This window comes from Ictidomys tridecemlineatus, chromosome 3, assembly GCF_052094955.1.
Source record: "Ictidomys tridecemlineatus isolate mIctTri1 chromosome 3, mIctTri1.hap1, whole genome shotgun sequence".
Lineage (NCBI taxonomy): Eukaryota > Metazoa > Chordata > Mammalia > Rodentia > Sciuridae > Ictidomys > Ictidomys tridecemlineatus.
Window position 1 is genome coordinate 21,465,392 of NC_135479.1, and position 17,454 is coordinate 21,482,845.

Genomic DNA, 17,454 nt, shown 5'->3' on the forward strand with positions numbered 1-17,454 from the left:
CCATGACTTCAAGATTTTTTTTTTTTAAGCATGATGCCATGCTAACTTTTTGGAATTTGGGCAATTGGGTCTGATGCAGGTGGCACAGTCTTTGACAGCAGATGACAGATGGGGTTGTTGGTTTTAGCAGCACAAAACCTCTGCAGCGAAACTGGGAGAGAATCTGGGTTGTATCGCTAGGTAGCAGGATGCGGCTGCAAGTCTGCGACAGAAGGTGTACAAGTAGGCAGTGGCCTGGCAAGGTGAGCTTCTGGGGCCAAGCTCCATGGAAACTGGGTCTCTAACTAGGGCAGCTGTTTGTAAGCAAGGGGAGATAATAAGCCAGCCATCTGGAACCCAGAGATTGCATCGAGGTCAACACTTGGACAGTGACTACTCTCCCTATTGTTTCTCAGTAGGGAAAAAGATGTTAATTACTTTTCTGACAGTTTCTCCACATTGTGAAAAGTACAGAAGAGAATCCTTGTTACGATTATGTAAAACACTGCAAAAATTGTGCACTAAATCCTTTTTTTTATTCCCCAGGAATTTATATACTTTAAAAATCACTCATGTGAGATAATAATACATATAATATTATAAATTACAATATTACAATAATAAAAAGAACAATGAAATTTCATGTAAACAATAACTCTGCTAATATCCAAGGAAGTCCTGGTAGCACATTAAGAACAAATACCTGTGTCCTGGTTATGATGTAGTAAGAGTCAGACTTTAAAATTTCTTCCTTCAGCCTCTAACTAAGAGCCTCCTTTGCCTTCTCTTCCACTCATATTTGGAACTGAGGCTTGAGTAACTTGGGACATACAGATTTTGCTGATGTCTCAGTAGACTGGTGTGCACTAAGTTCTTTAAGAGCAGGTATGGGGCTGGGGATGTGGCTCAAGCGGTAGCGTGCTCACCTGGCATGTGCGGGGCACTTGGTTCGATCCTCAGCACCACATAAAAATAAAGATGTTGTGTCCACTGGAAACTAAAAAGAAAATAAATATTAAAAAATTCACTCTCTCTTTAAAAAAAAAAGAGTAGGTACAATGACAGGTTCCTTTTATTTCCAAAATCTAACAGAAGGTTTTTGCAAGATGTTAAATTAATAATTGATAAGATTTGACTTATTAGTCTTGTATAAAATGCAGACTAAATAACCAGATAAAGTTAATAAATTATAGAAAGCAAATAAGAGAGTAAGTAGAGAACTTGATAAACAAATAGGATCATAATAATAAATAAGTTAATAGAAACACAATAAGTGAATAGTAAATGAAACGAGCCTCATCTGTTAGCTTCTGTATTCATCAGAAACAGTAATGAATTTCAAATAATTGTATTATCTTATTAATATAGTATGTGATGGAAGTGACAAATAAAACAGGCTTTGAATCTATCTTCGCCTAAAATTACCTGAAGCTATTAAAAACTGCCATTTTTTAATTTATAAAAGCTGTAGTTTAGAAAGTTATTTCAATCATACATTTTGATCTGACTTCCTCTTTAGATATACCACCAAAAAATCTACAAAGCAATGTAAAGAACAATAATCTTTGAATGTCAGTAAATAAGCAAATAAAAATGTAAGTGTCTGGATTCTTTGTTCAAGCAATACCTCTAACTAAGGTCTTAAGGAAATAACCTCTCTGAGTCTTAATTTTAAATGGAGAAATTTGTCTAACCTACTTTAAATTCCCCATCCTTTCTAGGTAGCAAATAATTTTCCTCATTACATTAGATAATGGGAAAAAAATATTTAATAGAAAATATTTTGGAAATATTCTTTTTTAACCAGATTTTAGCAACTTTTCAAAAACATTGTTATCAAAATAGGGTTTACCCACAGTACAAAGTGGAAATCAACTGCACAGGTAATGTCTTAGAAACTTCAACAGCTGTCGACCCATAAATGAATATGAAAACCAAAAACATATGACTTATCCTAAAAAGGAATTGTGCTTCTTCTACCTCCCCTCCAAAATAATCGTTTTCCTTAGAGTTTATTCCAGTAAAAAGAATCAGAAGGCAGAAATATACATTTTTTGTTTTAGATAATTTTAATTTTTTCTGTTCCTTTTAATTAGGCAACAAGATGGAGGAAAATTCCAGTAGTAGCACAATTCCCAAGAGGAATACTTCCCCAGCTGCAGACCTGTCTTGACATTGGAATGATGATAAACATAACATGAAATTTTTGTCACGCAAAACTAGAAGGAAGCTGAAGAACAGTTCAATTAATACAATGTTTGTCAAAAAATACACACACACACACACACACACACACATACACATACATTAGTACATAAAATGAAGGTATATTTTAGATTTCTGTTCCACCATAACATTATAGCCCTATGCCACTTCAAGAAGAGTGCCTTTGGCTATTGCTGCCTCACTCAGTCCTTGTACAGGGTCAGTTCCAAGAATAGAGCAAGGAGAACCCTGCAGGAGCTAACAGTCTTTGGGCAATGAGTCTTAAAAAGAATTTGACTTCATCTCTGCATCTTTCCTAGCTCCCACTTATTTACTCAGGGAGTGTGATTCCCAGACAAGGTCTCAGCTGAGAGTCCCAATTACTAATTCTCCCAGCAGGAAGGGGAGTGAGTGCCTCAGTCCTCCTGGGGGTCCTGGGCAGTGCACCCAGCACTCACTGCAGCCTTGGGGCCCATGTGAGAGAAGAGTCATGGATGCCTACAAAGATTGAGCTATCAGGATGCTCAGCACAACCTCCTTTCAACATTAGGTCCAACATTAGTGGAATGGTTAAATTTGCCTAGTAGTATATCCAGTTAAGAAAAGTGTAAATAATCATTAAAATAATGCTATACAACAGGAGTCAGAAAACTTATCAGTAAAAGGCCAGATAATAAATACTTTCATTTTGCAGACTCCATGGTCTCTGTTGCAGCTATTCATTTCTGCAGTGTGAAAGCAGCTACAGACCATGTGTAAACAAAGGGGCCTAGATATGTTCCAATAAAACATTATTCACAAAAGCAGATAGTTGGCCAAGTTTGGCCCACAGGTCTTATTTTGGCTGCTGCTACTATAGAAGGTAATGATTGATTTGAAAATATGCTCAGGATGTTTTAATAATTAGAAGCCAATAATAAAAAAAAAATGTTGCACAATGTGATCCCATATTTTAAAATATTTAAAACATGTCTATGTACACAAAGCACAACGCATGAATAGAAAAAAAAAGGATGGTTTGTATCAAGAAAATATTGTGTATAAAGAAGAAAACCAAAATTAAAAGAAAAAATTTCAAGCTTTAGTGAAATATGGTAAAAACCTATCCTGATACTAAGGAGAACCATGTCTACCTAAGCATCCAAAAGTCTGGATTTGGACGGCAGCATTTAAGTCATCTCCTCTTGGCTATAGCGCCACCTGCTGTCGCTAGAATATAAGAACATTAGCCCAGCCTCCCTGGGCAACCCCCAACCATCTTAGCTCTATATTTTCAACAGCGCCCCCATGATAACAGGGGTTTTCTCTGAGATTGTCCTGTGTGGCCAATGTCCAGTAGGTAACTACATTGACATTGAATGTATATAAACTCATGAATGGATCTAGTATTAGAGATAATAATATCAATAAGAACTAGGTATATGATACACACCAGCAATTCATAAAACAGGAATGCCCCCCAAACTTTACAAAGTGCCTGATGCCCAACATCTCTAGTAATCACAGAAAGGTGAATTTAAACAAAGAAATGTCATTTGTAGCATCAAAACAGGTCCTTTTGTTTAAATATAACAAATATCCATTTTTGCAAGGGTGTAGAGGGAATGCACTCATACCTTGCTGAATGGAGTATGAATTGGAAAAATCTTCAAGAGAACAATTCAGCAACAGATATCAAAGCCTGGGGGGGAGGGAATATCTTTAGAACCAACAGTTCCATTTCTAGGAATTTATCCTTACATAATTAATTATTAACATGTTTATTCCCATCAGTTATGTTTATCAGAGTGAAACCTTAGCCATAATAAAATATCTAACAATGAAGAATCAATAAGCTGAGTTGTGAAACACCCATCAGCATCCATCAAAGGATTGTCATGCAGCCACTAAAAAGGTTTATGCAGTGACCTGAAAAGATGTCAATCATTTATTGAGAAAAAGTAAAGTTTCAAGGTATTATATACAATATGACCCATTTTTGTAAGGAAATAATTGCATACATGTTACATATATGCTTATAAAATCTAAAACAATATGTACCAACATGTTAACAAAGCTGTTCTGGAAGAGTATGTAGAAAGATAGGATAGTGGATAGTGGAAATAAAATAGAATTATTTTCTATTGCCTGTTTACATGCATTTTCTAATTTCCTGAAATAAGCATGTATTACTGGGAAATTTTTTAAATTCTAAAGAAAAAAACATTTGCACATTTAAATGTTTTTACAATGAATAAATACCCTATTTATTTTCAAGAAAAAAATACAAGAATAGTCGAGTAATAAGTGAATAGTATGGTAGAAACTAAAAACAATAAGGAAAAAAATTATGTGAGGGAAGAAGAAACTAGAATGAAGCGTTGAAGCAGGGACAAGAAAAGTTTTCTAAAAGAGGCAGCCCTGGAAAGTCAGCAAAATTGGGGTTCATGGAAAGAAAAGAAAAAAAAGAGAACAGGGCGGGGTGGTAGGCCTTCTTCCAAGACCAATCACATCAAAAGTTCTTCTAGAAATAGTCAGCTACAGTGAATGTGTCACAAGTTAGTACACATATTATCACCCATTAGCCCCGGGTATTGTTCGTATTCACTCTATACCCAGAAGGACAATGGTAGGCTTTGGACTTGCTGTTGAATGCCACTGTGGGAGGGACATGAGGTTTACCTGGCACCTTTCAACCAAGGTTTCCTGGAGCCTGGCTTCTCTGTCTCCCTCTGGGGCATAAGTGCCAAAGGAAAACAGTTGCTTGCTGGGACCCGCTCCTTGCTCCATCGAATCAGCCCCACATCAAAGCTGAATCTTTTCCTTTTCTCTGTCCTTGGAAGGATTTGGTTAGGCAGTCGATATTCCTACAGGTTCCCTTCCATGATCTGTTAACCAAATCAGGTGACCCCACAGCCAACGCTCCCCAGCCTGACCTGCCTGAATCTGTAGCCTCTCCACTCCATCATCTTGTCCTTTCAGCCTTTCCAGCAGAAGCCACATGACCAAACGGATGCTTGCTGGTGGCAAAGAGGAAGCATTAAGAGAAAGAACAGAAGGTGGAGCCAGGTGGTAGAATAGGGCTTACCAGGGATTGTCCTAAAGAAACATAAATTTGAACTATTCACACATGAAAATACCTTCCCTAGTGCTAAATACACCAAGTGACAGATCACCAGGTTAGAGCATTATAATAAGAAAACATGCATGAAGAGGGTAAGGGGACAGTTGCACATGACCTGTGTCACCCTTCTCCCAAGCTGAGACTGCAGAGCCCAGAAAGATAACAATTGCTTGGGGAAAAGAGAGGGAAGTAAACAAAAGACATTGCACTAAGCCCCACCACAGCACTTGGAAGATCTTCTTTGGGTCTGACAATAGCACCAGACTAGAATCAATAAACTAGACTGTAAGGATGGCCTTGGGCCTTGGGCCTGAGCACCCCAGGGAAAATGACATCACCAAGAAATCCAGTGGCAGCTGATAGGGATGGAAAGGTAGTCAGAAGCTCCAAAATTCAGTATAAATGTTGGAGCAAAAGAACAGACCTTCAGCCAGCCTGAGAGCCCGATGAGGAATTGGACTGTCATCCCAACTCTTCTCATCTGCCTGATCCTCTGAGTTGTTCTCACGAATCTCTAATTCCACAGTAGTCTCTCTAACTCTACAGCAGTCTCTTGACTCTGGTGAGAAAAGGACTTCTCCCTATGACCACCTCCTCAACCAGCCATCAGCCTCACCCCAGGAGAAGCCTGCCCAGGTTCCTGATCTGATCACCATAGTCTGAGTGAGTGTGCATCTGCTGGACTTAGAGCCTAAGGCTTGAGACTTCTGATCTGACACTTGAGCTTAGCAGGCAGAGGGAATGTCTGTCATGAGCCTGTCATGATTAAGTGTGTTTGCAGTGCTTAGAATTAATCTGGATTGTTTGCTGTGAATTGATGATGTCTCCTGCAGCGCCCAGCATTAAGGACTGTCATTTTCTCGATTAAGAACCTATACAGTGAAACTGTATTGAGTGATTTGAGTGCATAAAGCATTGAAAAGGGCAGAAGCGTGTGGACATTCTTTATTTCTCCCCCTGGACTGCATAAATTGCACCTTTTGTCCGTCGAGGCCTGGACCCACAGGAGTGGTCTCTCAGTTCACATGTTATTGGAAAACTCCTTTTTTTTCCTTCCAAGCTAACCAAAAAGCTAACAGAAACGATGATTCTCTGCAGGGAATGTCCGTGTGATCTTGAATGGCCTTCACTGACCCTCCCTCCCCACCACCCAGCAGCTCAAGAGACTGAGGCAGAAGAATCATGAATTCAAAGCCAGCAAAAGTGAGAATCATAAACCCAGGATCATATCCAAAAATAAAAACAAGGATAGAGAAAACAGAATATATTAAAAAAGGACAAAATAATCAGTGATCCAGGATGTTCATGAAGCAAATCAGACCATAATTTTTTTATTCGTTCAAGGAATATTTATCACCATCTAAAATATGCCAAGCATTACAGTGAGAGTATTCAAACCTCACATCTGCACTCCCAATTTTTCTGTGTTGTCTGGCACAAAAAGTTCTATCACCATTCAACAAATGTTCTATGCCGGATTACTTCTCTTAATTATTTTGATCTTATGCCTTACTTGAAAAACACATAATAGAATATTCTCTGGAATGAGCAAGAGATCAAAGCCCTGAGTTCTATTCTCAAATCTGCAAATCCATCAGGAGCAATATGCCACACCTTGCAATATCTGGTTTTCTTGCTAATCTAAATACATGTAATATGTTCAACTGAAATTTTAAAAATACTAGTCATATGCCTCATTAAAATAATAATAATAATAATATTTGCTATTTGCTAGTCATTCTGCAGTTATTACAAAAAAATCATTTTCTACAGGAGACTGAGGCAGATGGATCACAAGTTCAAAGCCAACCTTAGCAACTCAGTAAGAACCTATCTCAAAATTTAAAAATTAAAAGGGCTGGAGTTGTAGCTCAATGGTAGAGCTACTGGTTCAAACCTCAGTACCACAAAAAATCATATTCTATAACGAAATGTAGTGTATATGATTCTTTACAAATCAAAATAAATTGCTAATCACAAACTATTAAAAATAGCATATAACTAAGGGCAGAGAGTCGTTCTGGGAGCCCAGATATCTGGGACTCACGGAACGTCATCAGATTTTTGAAGCTTCCAATGTACAGATGAAGGAAATGCCAAGAACTAATTTGTTTTCTTTGGCGAGTCATTATTTCAAATAAAAACAGAGTATTAAATTTGAGGTTGGCTCAAAACAATGGGAACTAATGTTTACCAAAGAATTCTAACACTTCAGTGAAGAACATAATTGTATTTATATATGTGATTGAAACCCTTTAATCCACCAAACACCAATGTTCTAAGCAGTTTGCAAACCACAGAATTAAGATTAGCCTGTTTAACAGTTTTGTCATCATTTAAAAGGAAAGTCACCTTGATACACCTGAAAGAAAGAATGAAATGCATTTAAGGAAATAGAGACAAGAAGAAGATCCTGTGGATTTGTCTATATGTTGATTTATATGCTGATTCATTAGGCAAAGAATTTGAGTCAGTGATGGCTGTTTTAATCATTAACGCCCTTCCTGCCGGTCAATTCTGAACAGACCTGGGGAAACATAAAAACTTAATTTCGAACCTAATTTTACAAAGCAAAAGAAGAGATGGAAAAATGGGGGAAAAAAAACTGAATTCAGATGATAACTACAAAAAAAATTCACAAACCCCAGGCCAAGTTCAGAGGGAAAAGATAATGTTAAAACTTGTCCTCCCTCATTCTTTGCACATAAGGCTCTTTCCCCAGGGGCTCTGAAATTTGTAAGTTCTACCAGATTTCTTTCACTTAGCTACTCTTCCTTTCTTTAAATTTTCTATTTTTCCAATGACAGTGTAAAAATGAAAAGAATTCTATTTCATAGTTTAAAAAAGGAGAGAAACCTGACCTATCCCCACATCTCTAACATTTGCATACCATTTTATCATTAGTATTTAGACTGCCTTCTTGTTTTCATCATTTGGGAAAAAGATGAGGCAAGATGACCAACATATTATGTTTGGGACATTTTTTTTTTACCACCTTATAAGGGCATTGTGGCAATTGTTCCATTAAAATGCTTGCAAAACAGGGGCTGGGATGTAGCTCACTGGTAAAGTGCCTGCCTCATAGGCATGCACAAAGCCCTGGGTTCAATTCCCTGTTCCAAAAAGGAAAAGACAAAAAAAAAATGCTTGTAAAACACCTTATACATCCTGAAGAGATGCCACAAGGCATTTCACATAAATGTGAGAAATAGCATCATGCTAGTGTGAAAACACTGCAGGTGTAGAGTAAAACCTGATAACCTACAGGGCTACATAAAGGAAATCCTCATCTAATTTAATAATGCATCCCAATAAAAGCAGTTTAAGGAAAAATTAAGAGAAGCCAGGACATTGGAAACAAATGACTGAGTATATAGATTAAAGCATGCACATAATTCAACGGAGACCAAGTAGACCAGGAAGAAAGTTTTAAATCAACACAAGTCAACTACATAAGTATAAAACTAAAGAGGTTAAGAAATATTTTTTGGAAACAGCTATACTTTTTAAAAAACAATCTTCTTAAAATGGTGGTAAAATATATACATAACAAAATTTACCATCTTTTTTAAAAATATTTATTTTTTAGTTGTAGGTGGACATAATATCTTTATTTCATTTTTATGTGGTGCTGAGGTTTGAACCCAGTGCCTCACGTGTGCTAGGCAAGCACTCTACCCCTGAGCCACAACCCCAGCCCCCCAAATTTACCATCTTAATCCGTTTTTAAGCACACAGTTCAGTGGTGGTACACACACTCATATTGTTTTGCAACTGATCTCCAGAACTCTTTTTACATGGCAAAACTAAAACTCTACATCTTAACCACCATTCACCATTCTGCTCTTTCTACGAATTTAACTGCTCTGGGAATCTCATGTAAGTGGAATCATACAGTATTTGTTCTTTTTTTTTTTTTTTTTTTTTTGTAGTGGGGGTTGAACCCAAGGGCTCAATACCACTGAGCTAAGGCTGGCCTCAAACTTGCCATCCTCCTGCCTCAGTCCCACAAATTGTCGCAATTACAGGCATGAGCCACCCCACTTACCCAGGTTTTTAAAAGATACTTTTAAACCAGAGAAGCTACAAACTGAAATGAAAGGAAATTATCTATAGTAGTCAGGGACAGAACAACACAAAGCAGAAAGTGAACTGGGAGGGCCCTGGATTTCAGAACGGACACAGAGATCCCAACCATAAAATGAGTTATCAGAAGTATGTACAGGTCCTCTTAACTAAATGTCTTTTTAACAAAAGCAGAAAAACCTAAGCAAAGAGTAGATAAGGGAAACTTTGTGAACTGATTCCAGGAAAAATATGGATTATTAAAAGTGGGTTCAATAATCCCAGCAGCTCAGGCAGCTGAGGCAGAAGAATCACGAGTTCAAAGACAGGCTCAGCAAAAGCGAGGCACTAAGCAACTCAGTGAGACCTGTCTCTAAATAAAATACAAAATAGGGCTGGGGATGTGGCTTAATGGTCGAGTATCCCTGAGTTCAATCCCTGGTACCTGCCCCCCAAAATAATGAATTCAGATCTTCCTCTCTGGACATTTTTCTAACGAAAAGAAGAGAAATTGACCCCGTGTCTTTGCTTCTTAGGATCAGATAAAGAAGGAAATTGCTATCATTATGTCAGACTAGAGTTCAATCAAAAGGAAAAGCATACTTGGGGCAGCCCGCCAGCTCTTCGAGCCCCTACTAAATCAAGTTGTCTGGAAACTTGTCTGGTGGTTCTTAGACATTACTTACTTCAACACAGGTGTTCCTGAGATCCAACAATACTGGCCTGGAAGACTATTGATTTAAGTTTGGTTTTTTTTTTCTTTTTTTAATTCTTTTTTTAAAGAGAGAGACAGAGAGAGAGAGAGAGAGAGAGAGAGAGAGGTTTATTTATTTTTTAGTTCTTGGCGGACACAACATCTTTGTTGGTATGTGGTGCTGAGGACCGAACCCCGGCCGCATGCATGGCAGGCGAGCTCTCTACCGCTTGAGCCACATCCCTAGCCCCAGATTTAAGTTTTTATTAACAGCAAAAACATATTCATTCAATATCAAAATACAAAAATTGCAAAAACCTAACTGCATAAACTTCAACAACCTCAAAAGCAGGCTGATTGAAATCATCAAAGAGAAGACTTAATTAAACCTGGAACTAACACTGAGGTTAGAGCCAATTTCTAACTTTTGACAACAAATCGAACAAAAAGTTCCATGTTGGAAAATTTTCGTTCTCATCATTTTAATTACGTGTGATAATCTGCAGGTGTTCCCCCAATTGGGAAGTCATGTGGCAAATTTAATGGAATTATATTTTCAGAAAAGAATTACCAGTCATCTAAATCTCTGAAAGGTTAAAACTATAATTCTGGATTTTTTTTTTTTTTTTGCTTTGCTCCACCTTTTTTTTTTTTCCAGTGTAGTAAATGCTCCAGGGCTCTGACCCAGCCTTAGAAAAACAGCCAGTAGAGTGGGTTCATGAAAAAGAAATTATCCAATTATGGATTAGCAAAACTGTAACAGTAATTCAGTGACAAAGAAAAGGAACACCCTGAAAAAGTGTGTATATAAGAGCCGAAATCCATAGGCTCTTCCCTCCACCTCTCACATTCCCTGGGACGAGCTAAGCTTTGCAGGAACAACATGTCTTGCTCTTCTCGCATCTCCTCCTCCAGGGCTGGGAGCAGCAGGGTGTCCGCTGGTAGAAGCAGCGTCAGCAGTGGAAGCAGATGTGGTCTGGGGGGTGGCTCTGCCAGAGGCTTCCAAGGAGGAACTGGCAACTGTGGCCTGAGTGGGGGACCTAGCAGTGGCTTTGGAGGTGGCTTTGGAGGTGGCTTTGCAGGAGGCTTTGGGAGCTGCTCAGTAAGAGGTGGTCTGGGAGCAACCTTGGGCTCTGGGAGTTGCTTTGGTGGGGGCTCTGGATTCAGCAGCGGTGATAATAGAGGTTTCTACAGCCATGGAGGTGGTATGGGGGGTTGCCTGAGTGGTGGCCTTGGTGACGGGGGGCTTTTCTCTGGAGGTGAGAAGCAAACTATGCAGAACCTCAATGACCGCCTGGCCAATTACCTAGACAAGGTCAGAGCCCTGGAGGAGGCTAACACTGATCTGGAGAATAAAATCAAGGCATGGTATGACAAATTTGGGCCTGGGTCTGGAAAAGATGGTTCTGGAAGAGATTATAGCAAATACTATTCAATAATTGAAGATCTCAGGAACCAGGTAAGATACTAACTGTGATAGGCTAAGTTTCTATGATGTATCTTTCACTTTTAGTCAGATCATATACTGTAATGAAAATTCAAAGTCAATGAGTTATTGAAAAATATAATTTCTTGGTTTTTATGCAAAATGGTACATGGTATGTCTTAATGAGGACAGCTCACTATGTGACATCTAACCGCATTAATTTTCTGATTGCATCTCAGATTTGAGTATTTCTCCATGAGGGTAAAATGTATATATCATGCCGGGCAGCTAACATGTATATATAAGACTGATTACAAAGAACCAATTAGTTGAATCTAATTACTTTATGGCTAATCCTAACAGATTAACACATTTTAGTGTCTTAGTAGACTTAAAAGAGTCCTTCCGACTATTTTTCTTCCTAGAAAATCTGGTACAAATACTGTAAAAGGAGGTAGTGAAACCAACAATGTTTAGCCATTGTTGTAAGGGAAATATTTTTTAAAGGCATTTTTCTCTAAGTGAAATTCAACCTCTGTACTATGTTCTGAAAGAGCTCATGGAATAACTGATCTTTCAAACAGCGAAAATCCACAGAAGGGCTATGTTCTGTGCCTATTCCTATAAATGTGCAAATTGTTACCTTTTTTTGCAGAAAGATATCATCCTAAATATACAGGTATCATTACTATGTAAGTTTGCAAATCCATTCCCCATCAAGAGCTAGTAACACAGAAAACACCTGCCTTCCCAGGCAGGCCTACAGACACAAGGCAAAAACCATGAGTGAACCATTCATTATTATCATCTTTTTCTAGATCATCACGGCCACTGTTGAAAATGCTGGAACCATTTTGCAGATTGACAACGCCAGACTGGCTGCTGACGACTTCAGACTGAAGTAAGACACATCAGACTTGAAAACAAGTGTGACAGGAAAAAAATAAAATCCAATCCATTTGCTTAAAAATTTTTCTTAATATCTTTCTGGGGATCATGACCTAAATTCAATTCACAAACATCCCAAGGGTAAACTGTAGAAACCATCATTCCAGGAAAAAAAAATAAAATAAAATAAAAGAGGAGACAAGTTAGGGATGTCAGGATTTCATCATAAAATTATTAGACATGATTAGGGCTAACATCAGACTTCTGTTTTTCCTTATGGGGGAAAATCATCAGAGAAAACTTAGTAACCTTCATTTATCAAAATGTGTAGAGGTGAGAACTTGCTCAATCTGTAGGAAATGCAGGGGATTCTTTGAAAGGTGTTGGGCCAGCTCACTGCTACCTTCTTGCTGCCCCTTTCAGGTATGAAAACGAGCTGTGTCTCCGGCAGAGCGTGGAGGCTGACATCAATGGCCTGCGGAAAGTTCTGGATGACCTGACCATGACCCGCTCTGACCTGGAGATGCAGACTGAGAGTCTCACTGAGGAGCTGACCCATCTGAAGAAGAGTCACGAGGAGGTTGGGACCAGCTCCACAGGAGTGAAAGCCCTGACTTCCATATTTTCCCCCACATCTGTTTTATAAGGATAAACTCAATGAATTTCCCACATCTAAAGACCAGAAAAAGAGTAATAATGAGCATAGTATATCTGAACTTGATCCCCCCCCCAGGTGTCGTAGTTTCAAATTCGCACTAGCTCTGCCCATTTTAGGAAGTTGTTGCTTTCCTATTAGCATCACGGTGATCTTTTCTCCTTGGTGGTAGGAAATGAAGAGTGTGCAAGGAAGTTCTGGAGGGGATGTGACTGTGCAAATGAATGCTGCCCCAGGAACCGACCTGACCAAATTATTGAATGACATGAGGGCACAGTATGAGGAGCTGGCTGAGCAGAACCGCCGGGAGGCAGAGGAGCAGTTCAACAAGCAGGTATCTCCTCTCTGTGGGGCATCTTGAAGCCTGCAGCTACACACTTCTGCTCCTTTCATGGCCTAGAAGAAATGCATTTTATTTCTATTTAGAGTGCAGCCCTGCAAGCACAGATCTCTACTGATGCTGGGGCCGCCAGTTCTGCCAAGAATGAGATAACAGAACTGAAACGTACCCTGCAAGCCCTGGAAATTGAGCTTCAGTCCCAACTGGCCATGGTATGTGCAAACAGCTTTTCAAAATCTCCAACAGGGAGTTAAGCAAATGCACTTTTTTTTTTCCTTTTTTCAAGATGTTCACTAGTCACGTGATCAAAGTAATGTTATGGAGAACTGTACCATGGTTCTAGAAAGCATAAAGCAGTTATTCTACTCTATTTCCATAAAATATTTAATCTGAAAAGATAATGCCAACAAAAATTTCAAAAAGCAATGATTAATCAATAGAGGTTGTTATTGAGTGAAAGCACACCTCTAGAACCATATAAAATTGTATATTTTTTAAATCATCCATTGACTTATCTTCATCATGAATTTTTTTATTTGCTTTTTCTCGTAGAAAAGCTCCCTGGAAGGGACTCTGGCTGATACAGAAACCAGCTACGTGGCTCGGTTGTCAGAAATTCAGGTGCAGATCAGCAGCCTGGAGGAGCAGATCTGCCAGATCCGGGGTGAGACCGAATGCCAGAACACAGAATACGAGCAACTGCTGGACATCAAGTCCCGCCTGGAGATGGAGATCGAGACCTACCGCCGCCTGCTGGATGGAGAAGGAGGGTAAACGAAAGTCAGAAATGGGCCAAAATGCAAACCGTGTATTTTTTTACGAAACTGAAAAGAGACACTGAGGTTGGAATTGTAGTTTCGAAGTAATAAAGTTACAGACACGGCACAATCACAAGATATCCAGGGGCTGGGGATATAGCTCAGTTGGTAAAGTGCTTGCCTTGTGTGCACAAGGCCCTGGGTTCAATCCCCAGCACCACCAAAAAAAAAAAAAAAAAGCACTAGGAATGGGGCTCAGTGATCAAGTACCCCTGGGTTCAGTCCATGGTACCAAAAACCAAAACAAATATCCAAAGCTCCATCATGGAGAATCCCCAGTAGGGAGGGTTTTTTCCTACCTTTGCAAACTGCAAAGGAAAACACAATTTTTCTTTTCTCTAGAAACATAGGATCCAGGGATTCGGTATCGGGTGACTCAAGATCTGGAAGCTATTCTGGTCAAGGAAGAGGTAGACTTTTTCTTTTTCTTTTTTTTTTTTTTTAACATTGATGATAATTTTTGTAATTTTTAAATTTTACTTTTAAGTAAAAGCATGGTTTGCTTGTCATATTAAAATGCATACGATGGGCTGGGGATGTGGCTCAAGCGGTAGCGCGCTCGCCTGGCATGCGTGCAGCCCGGGTTCGATCCTCAGCACCACATACAAAGATGTTGTGTCCGCTGAGAACTAAAAAATAAATATTAAAAAAAAATTCTCTCTCTCTCCCACTCTCTCTTTAAAAAAAAATGCATACGATTATTTACATAATCCTACCCATAGAGAACAAACACACTTCGTGAATATTGAATTTCTCTGGATTTGTGTTTCTGTGAGTTTCCAGACTGACCTTGTCATCCCATGATTTTTCAGATCCCAACAAGACAAGAGTCACTAAGACCATCATAGAAGAGGTGGTGGATGGCAAAGTCGTCTCATCTCAAGTCAGCAGTATTTCAGAGGTGAAAATAAAATGAGCGATTTCCAGGTCAACAAGAGTGTCTTTCAAAGAAAAAAAAAATCAAGAAAGACACAAGTGAAGAAATCACATCATTCTAAGTCAACCTTCTGAATATCTTCATGGAAACACTTCAGTATAGAAATAGATGACTAGCCAATTTTTCTGCAGCCTCTGATTTCTTTATTAGATTGCTCTTGAAAGTTGAAATGACAGCCCTGCTCTAATTGCTTCTAGGCTTCAATAAACTTACTCTTGCAAGTTAACAAAATCGTTGCTGAATGTTTTTTCTTTTCTTTTTTTTTTTCTATTTTATTTTACATTTTACACTTGCTAGGTAAGTCTAACACTGAACTATGCCCAGGCTCTCTTACTGAATTTTTTAAGAAAACCAATATCTTACTTAGAAATGAGCCTCTCAATTGTGATCTAGCTGCATCATTATGTTACTAGTATTAATTCATTATCGTGTTCCTTCTTCATAAAATTAGTATTATAGCCATCTTGTATGTAGGCATTTTTGACATTGCACAAGAATTGAGTGACACTGTGTATTAAATTAGACCTCAGTGTCCCTAAAACTGTAGTCAACAACTCAGCACACAAAAAAGGATGAGATCATTTGAACAATCAACTTAACTTATCAACAGTTAACGCCCTATTTTTTGTGTGTCCATCAGGAAAATGGGGCATTTCATAAGGAAAAAAAAAAGAAACATCAGTTATGCCTCCTACTGTGGGAAGCTTATGCTGTAGATGGGGAGGAAAGTCGAAACACAAAGAAGATAATAGGAATCAAGAGGAGTGAATAGGAAAGGACTTGATTTCACAATATTCATCAGAAATGCCACAGGAATCAGACATGTCGTGTTTGTAAGATGTTTTGGAGACGAGCCAAATAAAGAGCCTTGGGAAAAAAGGTTAGATTATGACATGGTACCAGGTTTCTTTTTAATACATATATTTTTAGTTGTTGATGAACCTTTATTTATCTATTTATATGCGGTGCTGAGAATCAAACCCAGTGCCTCACACATGCTAGGCAAGCATTCTACCACTACTCAAAAAATGCAATGCTGTCTTAAATCAAACATGTTTCTCATCAAATCATTACAGTAAATGAAACCCTGAATATTTCTCTTCACTGTAAAATTTAGGAATACATAATGAAGAATATGGACCAGCTGATACAACTTGGATGTTTCCAGAAATGGAAACCTGTTCTATGTAGCCTCCAGTCCCTAGGGCCTTCACAGCTACACCAAGGAAGCCTGTCTCCATGGGTCTTCCCAGATCTAGTCTTCTAGCTGTGGACCCTGCTTGCCTGGGACCAGTATTCATGGTCAATAGTATCCTCATATCAGGGCCACAGTATGAGGCAACTCTAAAAATCATCTGGAGGTGAGAACCCTCACTCTGTTTCCTTGGCCCATGTTAAGATGCTGCATTTGTACTAAAGGACTGTTCAGAAACAGAAACATTCAGTTCATTTGTAGGTTCCAAGGTACAGAGACACAATAGAAGCTGTTGCCAAGAGCATCCTTGATTTTTAATACCAACACTATGGAACCATTCTGGATCCTGAAGTGTATTTGGAGTACGGAATAAAAGGTTAAGAACAGAGCATTTATTATTACCTCTCCGAAAATTATTTCAGAATGAAGTAAGAAGAAACGTCTATGTTGAAAATTCATTGTCCGGCTCACTGGTCAACTTTTAAGCACACATTTCTTCTGAGTGGACATACACATGGAAAGGAAGAGCCAGTGTCTACATGTATATGAATTTTCCAGAGACTCATAGGGTTGCTCTTGTCTTTTTTGACCTCAAGGGACAATGGACAAGAAGGGTGAGAATTCTAGAAGTGGCATCTGTCATCACAGATTAGAAACAAGATGTATAGCAGGCAGCACAAAGAAAACAACCAAAGGATTCAAAGCTCTAAGGAAAGAAGTCCAAACTTGCCTAATGACTTCATGGAATTAAACGGCGTTCAGACAAGAAGAGGCAAAGGGATGGATATAAATCACCCCAAATGTAGCTCAAGTAATATTATCCAAGCAACCTCCCCAAGTAAAAAAAAACACTCGGAGTAAGAAGTCACTTTTTAAAATTATAGTGGCTCAGATATGACACGTGCATAAAAGAATAGATTGGTCAAACCATTTTAAAAGCAACTTAATCATTCATAATATTTATGTCTACATGAAATGATTGGGTGGAAAGAAGCAAACACTGGAATAACACTTCAACCACTTAAAAAAAAAAAAAAAAAAAACATGGCATAGAAAGGACAAACCCAGGGTGCACCACAGAACTGTCATGGGTACAAAGCTTAGGCTCCTAGACAGAAGGAGAGATGAGGTGTTTGTTTTGCTGTTCTT

The 17,454-nt window shown here is 38.7% G+C and overlaps 1 protein-coding gene across 3 annotated transcripts; it reads left to right on the forward strand.

The window, feature by feature from the left end:
* Positions 1-10,929: 10,929 nt before the first annotated feature.
* Positions 10,930-15,239, forward strand: Krt24 (keratin 24). Of its 3 annotated transcripts, XM_078041244.1 has the most exons (9): positions 10,930-11,505; positions 12,291-12,373; positions 12,784-12,940; positions 13,188-13,349; positions 13,442-13,567; positions 13,908-14,125; positions 14,259-14,281; positions 14,524-14,583; positions 14,986-15,239. In XM_078041244.1, exons 1-9 carry the CDS (start codon positions 10,930-10,932, stop codon positions 15,087-15,089), a joined length of 1,509 nt encoding a protein of 502 aa, XP_077897370.1. In that variant the 3' UTR covers positions 15,090-15,239. The 3 variants fall into 3 exon arrangements, with proteins under 3 accessions (XP_077897370.1, XP_077897371.1, XP_077897372.1); XM_078041245.1 differs by lacking the exon at positions 14,259-14,281 and having other exon boundaries at positions 14,516-14,583; XM_078041246.1 differs by lacking the exons at positions 14,259-14,281; positions 14,524-14,583 and having other exon boundaries at positions 14,957-15,239.
* The last annotated feature ends 2,215 nt before the right edge of the window (positions 15,240-17,454 follow it).

What these genes read in the sequence shown, in the direction of transcription:
- Krt24 (XM_078041244.1), top strand. Translation starts at nt 10,930, where the DNA reads ATGTCTTGCTCTTCTCGCATCTCCTCCTCCAGGGCTGGGAGCAGCAGG. An exon ending in TGAAGAAGAGTCACGAGGAG is followed by an intron (nt 12,941 to 13,187) that starts GTTGGGACCAGC and finishes CCTTGGTGGTAG; the next exon opens with GAAATGAAGAGTGTGCAAGG. An exon ending in TTCAGTCCCAACTGGCCATG is followed by an intron (nt 13,568 to 13,907) that starts GTATGTGCAAAC and finishes TTTTTCTCGTAG; the next exon opens with AAAAGCTCCCTGGAAGGGAC.